Here is a 13,041-nt window from a genome sequence, read left to right on the forward strand (position 1 = left end):
TGGATTATTTTTAAAGTTAACTAATTTAACGAACCTTCCTCAGTACCTTGTTTCCTATTTTTACGCATTTTACTCGCCGTTACAGTTTTTCCACTAACTTTTTAAGAATAGGGACAAAAACAGAAACATTAAGGACAGTAAAAATCATAAACACTATTCGCGCTTTCTTCCCTTGCCTGAAGTAAAACAATAAAATATGGTGAACATGCAATTTTTGGTCGTCCATCTTCTATGTATTGTCAAATCCACAGTTGGAGTGGGTCAGTGGTCAAACGGATCGAGTTTTCTGAGTGGGTCATTGGGTCGTGAGTCAACAGCATGTGACTAACTGCGACCCACCACCCACCGTGACCCACCACTCACTCTGACTCATTCTTACCCACCGACCCATCGTGTTCACTGCATTGTAGAGAGCATCCTCAGAACAGCATATTTTCACCCTCGACCCTAGGCATAGAAACCAAAAACACGTTTCTGATTGGTTGCAACTTGCGATTGTCCAAACTTTCTGGTGTATGTATTGTGTATTATAGTAGTAATAAAAGAAAATTGTCACTTTGTTGGAATGGAAGAAGAAGGAACTTGAAGAAGCAGCTGAAGTTAAATTTATATCATGGCAGTCAAGGTGGAAGAAGACGAGCGCTGTCGGGCTTGTAACCCGCTCCTCCTCGTCCTACTACTACTACTTGTACTGTGGATTCGTGTAACAGAACTGCACACATAACGTAATCATTTTTTGGTATTATTATCATCTTTTAATGAAAAAAGTTTTTGAAAATTTTAAAAATAAAATATAAAAATAAAAAAATTCTTTGGCCCGGGTTTGAACCCACACCACAAGCAATTATAATTACTAGCTCATTGCGCAAGTACGCTCGGCCACGAAGAACTCCAGTACGAGGCACTTGACTTTTGCTATATTTATGCTTCATGGCGACAAACGGATAACTCCAACTAATCAGAACCGCGTATTTAGTTCCTATGAGTAGCGTCGAGCGTGATTTAAAAATATGCTTCTGAACTCTGGTCAATTTGTCTACTGTTTATATTCAAGTCCTTCATTTCCCTTTTTCATTTGTTTTTGTTTATTTACCTGAGAAGAGTATCTAACAGTGAAAAAAGAAATTGGGGCATTTTTGGATATTGATATTTATAATTGTAATAATAGCAATAGGACGTATACTACTACTTGGCTTTTAGACACACAACCTATGAGTTTTACAGGAGCTAACTACTGGAAAAAAACATTTTTGAATGACTAATATATAAATTATTATATAAAAATTGAATGTAACTATGTGTGTGTAATCATCACGGTCAAATTGTAATGTAATAAAATGAATTTGGTATATAGTTAGGCCTTAATCCAAACGTAAATCAAACGTTGTTATAATATATGTGATGTTATAATACTGTGTTCATTATAATATCCTAAGGGATAGTGGGATCCGAATATTTCCGAGAAAAATTGAGTATCTCACAAGACGTTAAACTTACGGAGCTGCTCCTTTATGGGGAGAGGTGCACTTTCTGCATATGGTAAATAGATATTGGGTTAGTTTGTAAAACTAATCGAAAGCGATCAATTTTATTTGAAAAACAAATTGAGAAAAAAGAAATACATCTGGGTTCGATTCCCGGCGGGAGCTAATGTGGTTCGGATTCACGTTAATCCGTATGTGCACGTCTCATATAACCTCGCTGTTGAAAGGGCCGTTAAACTCAAAGTCAACTCAACTCAGCTCAACAATACAGTGCTTCGCATCATATATCCATATATGCTTACCATGCACCTTATAATTATTGGTGAAGCTTGTTTAGTATATGGAGCGCATAGAACACAGGGCAATCAACCCATAAAGTTGTAAGAAAAATAAACATAAAATTTGTAATGGAAGTTTATGTATGTTAGTTTATATACCTTGATTTGGGCTTTCAAATTTCATCCGTTTTTCCACTGGAAAGTATCGATCATTCAACAAGGAAATAATTAGACCATGATAATTTAATCGAAATTCATCGTAATTTTGCCCATGACAAGCACGTTACCATTTTATATCATAAAGGTCAGATCCATCGTTATTGTAACAGAGCGGTGTTTGAGCGATTGACCGTAGAAATTCAAACTCCGATTAGTTAGAATTTGACAACCTGGTTTCATTACAAGTAGAAACTCTTCAGCCGGTAGAGAAAGGTCGTGGATCATGTGTGAGAGTTGATGACACTGTGTGTTGGTGGGTCAGTGGCTCATTATGTGTGGTGGTCGGAGTGGTTCATGGTGGGTGGTGGGTCAGAATGGGTCACGGTGCATGGTGGGTCATGTTTCAGAGTTGGTCACGGTGGATGGTGGGTCATGATGAGTCGTGGATCAGACTGGGTCACTGTGGGTTGTGGGTCAAGTTTTTATTGACCCACGCCATCTCTGTCAAATCTGTAAAACCAAACCAAACAAAGAGCAATATTACTACACAAAACGCTCAAAATCTTAGCTATTCATTACATAACTATTGCATGATCGGGATAACTAGTATATCCACAAATCATCATTTGTCATATTTTACCGAAATACGTCATGACTTTTCCGACAACCTGATACTTTAAATGTTAATACTCGAAGTTCATTGATATCATCACTTATTCACTTACTCTCTTATGATCAAAACCTTTAGGGTACTTCCCGTAGATATAGAAAAGTGAAATGCAGTGTCCAGGCTTGGTGTACCGTGCAAGTAAAGAAATAAAAAGCAACAGGATAATATTTCTCTCTTCTAAAACCCCTAAAATGAAATGTGTTGATTATTCAAAAAAGACTTGAAATCCAATCAAAAAATTCATTAAATATTAAATATGTAGCCAAGTCTCGAGTTTGCAATAATAATAATAATAATAATAATAATAATAATAATAATAATAATAATAAGGCTTAAGTTTAGAGTTGCTCCTCCAGTTTCCAACCTACAAAAATGCAGTTAAAACTTTAAAAATTGTTATGTTAGGCTAGATTAAGTTAGGTTTGGTTAGTTTAGGTTCGGTTAGGTTAACTGGTAAGACTTTAGTTAGACTAGAACAGTGACTGGAACAGGTTCTCATGTAAGCTCCAATTATCACTTAAATTCAATAATCCATGGTTCTCATAAAAATTTAATAATTTCTTCGTTATTCATATATAATTCTGTAAAACTCAATGCGGAAACATCATATTCAACGCATCGATTCCCTATCCTATACGACTAGTATGCTGTTCAGTCATTGAAACTATCCGCGTCTTGCAAGTAGTAAACACTTCTACATATCTTTTCTCGTATTAAACGTAACTTTACTGCTAAACTTTCACACCTAAACATCACATAAGAATTCTAGATCATCATTTCTTACCCCATTCTTCCTAATTTTGAAACAAACGGAGTGGCAACTTTAAACTTAACCCAATAATAATAAAGCAATAACAGAATTACAAAATCAATTACGTAAAAAAATACCTTTCAATTAAGAAAGAAAAGATTACTACGACGAGTTTCCAACCCGTGTCTCTGCCATACGAGTTTCATAATTTGCTAATCTACCACAAATTCCTCATACAAAGATAAAATAATAAACTAGTACTTACGGAAGATAAAAAACACTTTCTTTTTCTACACGTGTTGATACAATTCAAAGAATGCGAAAATAATATCTGGCGGCTTGCATTTTCGCGAGTTCCAAGAATATCAGATATCCCCTGATGTTATTGGCCAATGCAGATAGGACATCAAGAGTCATTACCTACATATAATAAAAGTAAACCGACGCTCGTAGCCGAGATGGTTAGCGCAACGTCCTGGCGTGGGTTCAAACCCTGCCCAAGGATGTTTTTTTTACTTTTTAAAATTTTCATAACACTTTTTTCATTAAAAAAATAATACTCAAAAAAGTGATTTACAGATTACTCTTTGAAGCTTGCAATTTTACTATACGGATCCATAGTAAAAGTACTAGTAGTAATAGTAGTACTAGGAATGATAATAATAATACTAATAATAATAGTAATAGCACTACTACTACTACTACTACTACTAGTAGTAGTAGTAGTAGTAGTAGTAGGAACGGCTTAGAAGCCCCGCAGGGGTTGTTAGGTTCTGTTCTCTTGCCCAAATTTTTCTGTACATTTTATATGACCAGCTTCAAAAAGCTGGCTAGGGTAGCGCGGGAATACTGAAACTCTTGGGATCGGTGTAAATTCTGCCGGCTTTCCTTCTTTGGAAATTAGAAGTTACGATGAGGAAAAATAGTAGTAATGTAAATCGGTAGCAGCTAAAAACGATGAGGTAGCCTCAACTTGAAGAACGTTTCATATTATTTTCTTCATTGACGAAGGTCTATATAACTTGTTTCCGACTTAAACAAGGAAATCTCGATTAAGTCATCGTGACACTCATAAGGAACGTTTCCTGATACGAGCATTAGTAATTTGTATAGTCTTAAATGAAATGATTTTAAGAAGCTAATAGATTAGATAAAAGTTGAAGTGACGCGGTAAGTAAGTGGTACGCGTATTGAAATTCTATTCGTCGGCCCCAGGTTCGAATCCCGGACCGGTTGAAACTTTTTCAAATGTTTTAATTTCAATATATTCTCAGTGTGACAAGCAAGATCTTCTCTCCTCCAGGAAGAAAAAGATGTTGGAATGAGAAGGTCTCTCAATGGAGGTAATCATTTACAAATTTATTTCCAGTGGTTGTTCTAAATTTGATATTTTCAGCTTTCAAGCATTTTCCGATTCATGCGTGGTTAGTATTTTGTTTCTCTAAACATACAGTATATAAAGAAATAATACATTACATACACAGGAATATTGAGATTAACATATTGTGTTCTTTGGAAAACACGATACGAACCATAGAGATTCATCTTAGAATGGAGAACTGTTCCGTTAGTCACCTACTTTACAATTTTACCTGCATAAAACACCTGCATCAGGGCTACCAACTGCAATCAGTGCCGAGGAAAGTTACGTGTAAGTTTGGTTGCATCTGTCTAGGCATTCTCACAATTGCAAATGACCTGGACCCCAAGTAATGGAATTATAACTGTCAGGGGTCCAGGTACTTATGTAAGTGGCTGTACATATGAGTGAGGCCAACAGACTAGCCGCGAAGTGCCACCATGGTTGGCGCGAAGCGTAAAAAAATTTCAAAAATAAACCCTGCTTTTCCTTGAATTTGAGTATTTTTTATTACTTTTTTCCTTCTATACAGGTGAGGTGCTTTTAGCAAGTGTCTAAACATAAATCTGACACTGGTGAAATTAAACATTAGATTGAAAAATACTACTGTTGATCTAAAATATTCCTCTCTTTTTTCTTTCCTTCTTTTCTTTTCTTCTTTCCTCCCAGATTTTGCGCCCCCTTCAATACGGCGAACGGGGCTACCGCCCTGTTCGCACCTTCTCCCCACGGCACGGCACTGGTTTTATGATGAAGCACGTGCCACTGAAAGGAAATCGTTACTATTATTTCCATAAGAAAAATCTAAGCTTTGCAAACGTTTAGTGACACATGATTTCCTCAAGCGTATTGAGTACTGTGAGAAACTCATAGAACTTGTAACTCCAGATGGGAAGGAGTTGGGTCTTGGGTGACTGCTTTGGCGAGGTGAGGCTTGATTTCACTTTGATGATTATGTGAATTCACAAATTCTCGTTTATGGTCGACTGAAAACCCGAAAGTACTTGATGAATATCTCCGTGACGCCCCATAGATCGGCGTATGGTGTACCATGTCTCGTCTCCTGCACGACAATCAACAGTGGACTGAACCGTTATCTACAGAATGTCATGAAACCTTTTAGCTACTCTGACTGATGAGGAAAAGGAAAGGATATGGATTCTTAATACAACCTTCCATATCGCTCATGTATTTGAAATTGATGTTAAGTGACCTCGTCATTTCCAAACAACTTTGGCCACTCCGGTCTTCCGATCACGCTTCTCCATACTTTTTCTTATGGAGCTATCTAAAGTCAGCAGCTTACACAACTAATCCACATACTATGGATGAATTGTAGACCAAAACTCAACGAACTTGGACCAAATTTCACGTGCAATGTTCAGAGCGTGTTAAGGAACATGATCAGAAGAGTGAACACGTATGAAGCAGCAAACGACGGCCATTTTAAACTGCCATGAATTATGTATAGTCATCCTCTGTACACTCATGTATTTGGAAATGAACATCGATGTTGATGATAAATAAACCAAACCAGGTCCTGAAATCGCATATTAAATTCTAACAGAAATTAATAAATTAATCTAGAAATCCGAAATAGTAATTTACAAGATTTTAACTTACATTAGTTGGTCTTACCTAGCCTGTCAACTTTATCCCTGAGAGTCTCTTGTTCCACTTGAGCCGCTTTGAAGACCTGCTCATCCAATAGACCGTCTTTTCTGAGCAATTGACAACCTCTTTCGATAAGGCTTTGCTTTGCTTCCGGATAATCTTGCAAAGCGTCCCACAAGTCATCTTTCGACAGACAGAACAAGTCCGAGTACCCGATGCTCCTTACGTTGGCAGTCCGTCTGTTTCCGGTCTTGTTGCCGGCGATGTTGAGAATGGATACTTCGCCAAATACGCTGCCGTCGCTCAGAGTGGCGTAGACTGTCTTTCCGTCATCAGCTACTACGCTGAGTTTTCCTCGTTTAACAATGTACATCTCCTTCCCTACGTCTCCTTTGCGGCAGATATAATCTCCTGGACTGAATACCTGCAAAAAGAGTAAAACCATGAAGGCCTCGAAGAATGATAGACATTTAGGTCCTTATGCAGAGTCGTTTCCACGTATGATTAGCGCCATACTAAAGGGCTGACTACTGCAGGAAACATACGTTAGTTGAACTCTTTAGTATGGCACTAATCACGTGTCAGAACGACTCTGCATAAGGCCTTTAGTGTCCTACGTAGAGTCGTTTCTAGCGTTGTATTAAGAGCTTGACTAACTCGTAATGCTAATTTTTCGTATTTAGAAACACGTTCGTGAAGTTAACAGTGGTTTAAATCGAAGAAGGCCAGCTACGACTTGTCCGCAGGGTTGTCCAAATACATTGAGAAAAATCTAGGTAAGAGAGACGTGTTCTCTCTTATATTGATTTCTCCATTCGTTTTTGGACAACCCTGCGGATAACTCGTAGCTCGCCTTCTTCGATTTAAATCACAGTTAATTTCACGAACGTGTTTCTAAAGTACGAAAGTTAGCATTACGAGTCAGTCAAGCTCATAATATACCACTAGAAACGACTCTACGTAAGACCCTTAATGTCTTTTTTTAAAAATCTATTTTGTTAGTTCGTATTCTTCTCATTAGTCATTTATCCTTGACAATATTTATCGACTTTCACGCTTTTATAGAAAATACTTCAAAAGTTTGTCACCTCCAAGTTAAACGTACTGATGGTATCTTACAGCAGCATTTTTCCAGCAAGTGTGTCGCGCAACCCCATGGGGCATGTTATGATATTTTAGAATTTCCATGAAGTAAGGGATATTTAAACAAATTTGAAGAACAAATCGTAAAATCAAACTATTACGATTCCAGGTCATTTCAAGGAAAAAATATAATTCCTCATATAAATCAACGGACTAAGGAAACACAAATGAGTAGACATTCCTTACCGCTCATTTGGCTACTTCTGTAACTTGGCTATGTTATTAATTTGAGCAAATTATCTAAGAATTATCTGAAAATTATCCTACGCTATTACTACTTCATAACCTAGTTACATACATTCCAGCTCCTGCCAACTGAGAAATACGTTAGATGTCTCGGTTGCCAACACTCAAGCGGCGACCGCAGTTTCGGATTATTGGGGCTGATGTGTTAGAGCAGTGGTTCTCAACCTAATTCCTATCACGACCTCCCATTTTATCACATCCTCTTGCCAGCGACCCCCTTATAATTTCCTGTTTGTAATAAGCTTGTGTAGAATTTTTAATATACCTATTGCAGAAATCTCACGATATCCATCTATTTCTATTTTATAATAGTAGAATCCATTTCTTGTATACATTGAATACAGTAACTTCCCTAAAAGCGACTGGATTAAAACCAAATTTGGTAAGCTCATTCATATTACAAATATTGAATCCGATTCGTCATATTGTTTCAAAATGGACGGAGTGGTTTCCATTGATTCCGGAGTGGTTTCAATACTATTGGCCGGAGTGTTTTTCTTCCATGGTAAGCATTAAACAAAGACAAAAAATCGCTTATCAGTTGAAAATGACTTGATAATATGCGCCACGAAGATTGAACCGGACATTGCCTCACTAGTGAAATCACACCATCAGTGATGAAAATTTTTCGTAAAATTTTCCGATTCATAAAAATATACTTCACTTATTCCTACGTCTTTGTTTAGCCGTAAAATTTATTGGTAGTAAACATTGTCTGAAAAAAGTTTCATGAAGTGAAAATCTAGCGATTCTTCATTTCTACAAAAATGTTTCAAAAACTTCAACGTGTTTTTCCCTCAGAATTCACCTTTCATCTCACAAGATCATATTTCGTCAGTTTAATACGTGTGAGATGAAGTTTTCTCATATCTTTACTACTTTTTGCATTTACATACTTGCAACAAATATAAATAAGTACAGATAATATAGAGTACCCACAATAAATTTTTGACCACCAAAAATTCCAGTTTAAGTAACTCATGCAAACAAATACTGAACATTTTCTGGAAATAAACATTTATTTATTCATATATTAATTCAGACCAGAAAGTAAAATGTAACTAATGAGCAAGCTGACTTGTGTAGTTATTCTTGAAAGGACTTTATAAGCTGCGCTATTAGCGCTGCTCTCTGAAAGCAACAAGTAATTTCATTTTAATTTACAAAATAAAAAAGATCTTTTTGTTATGTATGTGCTTTTTCTATTGAATAGTTATTATTTTTAATACATTTTTATACATTATAATGGTAGTCTTACAATACAAAATATCTCTCTACGATCAGATATATAGATGATACGGTTATAATAACTAAAACCGAAGGAGGACTACAGGAGATGATTGACAAAATAGTTGACACTGGAAAACTGTATAGAATGGAAATTAACATCGAAGAGTCGAAAGTCATGAGAATATCCTGTGGAAATACGCCCTTCCAGATCAGAGCAGAACAAAGAGAACTTGAAGAGGTGGATAATTTCAAGTATCTGGGAAGTATTTTGACGAGAGACGTGTATTGCACCAAAGAGATCAGGTCAAGAATTGTCATAGCTAAAGAAGCATTCAACAAGAACGACCACTCTTAACTAGCAGGCTCAATATTGGACTTAAGAAGAAGTTGGTCAAGTGCTATATATGGAGCATTGGACTGTATGGTTCAGAGAGTTGGACATTCCGGAAGTTAGAGAAGAAATATTTAGAGAGCTTCGAAATGTGGTATTGGAGGAAAATGGAGAAGATAAAATGGACAGAGAGCAAGAAACGAAAACGTTTTAAAACTGAAAGGAAAGGACACATCTAGCCACCATCCTTCATATAAAGGCCAATTGTATTGGACACGTCTTGCGAAGAAATTGTCTTCTTCACACCGCCATAGAAGGAAAGATGGAAGGGAAGCGAGGAATAGGACGAAGAAGAACACAGCTGATCGATGTTTTGAAAGATAGGAGAAAATATTGGGAGTTAAAAGAGGAAGCTCAAGATCGACAAAAGTGGAAGAAACATTTCCAGGCCAAAATCTAAAATTGAAAAAAAGGCCTTATTAGTCCCAGGATCTGTCGAAAGGCAGAATACTTAATAATAATAATAATATACTGATTATACAAAACTCCAATGTAAGTTAGAATTTACGAATGTTAAACACAATAAAATCAATGCATTTCTTATTTTCTATTACAAAAATAATCTTCATTAGGAACTTTTATGTAATTATTTTATTATATAGGCAGGCCTATATGTGAAGCAATAGTGGAATTTTCTATTTTTGAAATAATTGATAAATTCACAAAGCTCTCTTTTCGCTTTCTTGTTTCATTTTGAACAATGGGATGGGATATTTGTACTCTACGAAATCGATTTATGTTCCCTACACTTTACACACACACACACACACACACACACACACGCATACACAGAGAGAGAGAGAGAGAGAGAGAGAGAGAAAGAGAGAGGGTAACACTATGTTTAAATTTTTACTTACCAACTCGAAATATTAGAAAATTCCGGTTCCCAAAAGCTAATTTAAAAATTATAATTTGTTGCTGTCTAATTTTCTCTAGAGGAATTACATTTTATAGCTCAATGTGCAGTTAAATACAGTGGAAAATTTTCCACCTAACATCATTATTCATAATATTCAAAATTATCCGGCTTATGAAAAGTTTCCCCACTTGTTTCTACATCGTAATGAAAATTTCCGATCCATGAAAATTCCTTTCCTTGTTTCTACAGAGCAATAAAACTTTGCGATTCACAAAAGATTGTTTTACCTTTTGCTTCAAAATGATGAAAATTTTCCGATTCATTAAAAAGTGTTTTTTTTTTTCAATTTTTCCGTACAAGACAGAAATTTTTTCTATTCATGAAAAATCGTTTCACTTGTTTCTACCTACATAGTATTGGAAATTTTCTGAGCCATGAACATTTTCAGCTTTCACTTTTTAACATTTCTATACATGAATTCAATCAATTTATGGTTAATGAGGAAATGTTACTTGATCACTGATATTTGTGCAGAACGGAAAATTTTCCGGAAAAATTTAGCAGAAAAATTTCCGGAAAAAATTTCCACCTCACATCACTACACACTATGCTCAGGTATCTCATTAGCTTTCAATTTTAATTGTATTTCAATATGCAGGTTTTGTTGCATTTGTATTTTTCAGGTATTTCAATATGCAGTTCTTACTAGTTTCATATCGTACCTCTTACATTTAATTGATTTTTAAACAACTTCGCACATGTTTAAAATGTTTAGTAGTTCTAATTTTATCGTTAACAGTGTGTGTAAAAATAAAAATATGCCTATCAGAACAAAATTAAAAATAATATTTAAAAATATTTTCCGGTATTAGATCCTAATTATATTTATCTCTTCCGCTTATCTTCGTGACCTCATGTAACCCTCTCGCGGTCCCCAGATTGAAAAACCCTGTGTTACGGCAAACTTCATACTACATCAGGAGCAGTAGAACTTTGGTGTGCAATGAACTGGACAGACGGTGATAGTATAAAATGACCTACCTTTCTAATTCCAAGGAACCTCTGGGGCTTGGGGTCCCGGGTTCGATCCCAGCCCCCGCCAAGTGGACTTTGTGGTGGACAAACACCGCGTGTGTGGGTTTTCTCGGGGTTCTCCCGTTTCCTCCCACTTTCTTCATTCCACCATTTCATTCATTACTCATCATCACCGTCTCCTTTAGCCTATCCGGTATAACCGTGGAACGTAAAACTCAAAGATTTCTAATTCCAAGGAGATATGTTTACTTACGTCAGTTTTCTGTACTCTGAAATACACTTTATAACGTTTACAGCAGGCATATGCAAGTTGGAACAGAGAGTGAGCCAATCACAAAAGCCTTACTAGTGTCGAGGTCCGTACAAGACAATCTCTAACATTTTCACAAGAATAGAATAGCCAAAATAGAGAAACTTGTTTATAGTATGGTAACACTACAGGAACAGAAAAATAGGGATGCGCACGAGACGAGTCGAGACAGAATTTTCCTGAGAAAATTCGAGTCGAGACACAGCTCTTCCAATAGAGAAGAATACATTTTTCGTGTCGAGACATCACTTTTACAGCACATTTTCGAGACGAGACAGCCTCAAATCTTGTCTCGTGCGCATCCCTACCAAATAACTGCTACACCAAAATGTTAACTAACTGAAGAAACGCAGAAAATTCTATTTAATTACTATTTTACTGGGAAAATTCTATTTACTTACATTTTTTGAATTAGTTTCTCAATATTCGGTGGTAAATTGGATGTTCCAACAGGAAGGATATTTTTAAGGTGAACATCAGTTATCCAGAAAAGAAAACTCAATTCAGGTTAAAAAGTTACGTAAAAATTCCAGTAACGGAGCAGGCAGGCCGGATGAAAGAGTTCAGTAGATCGCCCCGCAAACGGCCCGAGGGTCAACTGTTGCACATGGCTGGTTTACAGTATACTTTTTCACTTCTATTCCTTACTTCTTTAATTTATTTGCTAAATTCTTTATTTGGGAGCCATGAATTTCAGAAGGTATTTTTTTTTTCATTGTAACTCTCTCACTCATAACGTTTCTTATGGATACTATTGTAACACAATTAAATTTGCGATATTTACGTTTCATAGCTCCTCACAACTGTTAGGCCTAAGTATTAACTGGGACAGCAACACGGTCAGTCATACTGCAGTACCGCAAACTCAACAAAAGTTTTATGTTGTCAGATCTCGAGATTAAAAGTACTAAATCAACAATTGAGCTCGTATTGAATATGTTAGTTTCAGTGAAACTATTGTTCATTGTGACGAGAACACTTTTATTGTATTGTATAAAACTTTTATTGTATTGTACAAAACTTTTATTGTATTGTATAAAACTTTTATTGTATTGTATAAAACTTTTATTGTATTGTATAAAACTTTTATTGTATTGTATAAAATTTTATTGTATTGTATAAAACTTTTATTGTATTGTATAAAACTTTTATTGTATTGTATAAAACTTTTATTGTATTGTATAAAACTTTTATTGTGTTGTACAAAACTTTTATTGTATTGTATAAAACTTTTATTGTATTGTATAAAACTTTTATTGTATTGTACAAAACTTTTATTGTATTGTACAAAACTTTTATTGTATTGTATAAAACTTTTATTGTATTGTATAAAACTTTTATTGTATTGTATAAAACTTTTATTGTATTGTATAAAACTTTTATTGTGTTGTACAAAACTTTTATTGTATTGTATAAAACTTTTATTGTGTTGTATAAAATCTTTATTGTATTGTACAAAACTTTTATTGTATTGTATAAAACCTTTATTGTATTGTACAAAACTTTTATTG

At 35.4% G+C, this 13,041-nt stretch overlaps 1 protein-coding gene across 1 annotated transcript in view; it reads right to left on the bottom strand.

The window, feature by feature from the left end:
• The window catches only part of CngA (Cyclic nucleotide-gated ion channel subunit A), a 415,321-nt gene that overhangs the window by 22,312 nt on the left and 379,968 nt on the right, over nt 1–13,041 (bottom strand). The window contains exon 8 of the mRNA XM_081727288.1: nt 6,341–6,740. Coding sequence (XP_081583414.1) covers nt 6,341–6,740 — 400 coding nt within the window. The remainder of the gene's footprint in view (nt 1–6,340; nt 6,741–13,041) is intronic.

The sequence above is a fragment of the Thermobia domestica genome, chromosome 10 (assembly GCF_964235325.1).
Source record: "Thermobia domestica chromosome 10, izTheDome1.hap1.1, whole genome shotgun sequence".
Lineage (NCBI taxonomy): Eukaryota > Metazoa > Arthropoda > Insecta > Zygentoma > Lepismatidae > Thermobia > Thermobia domestica.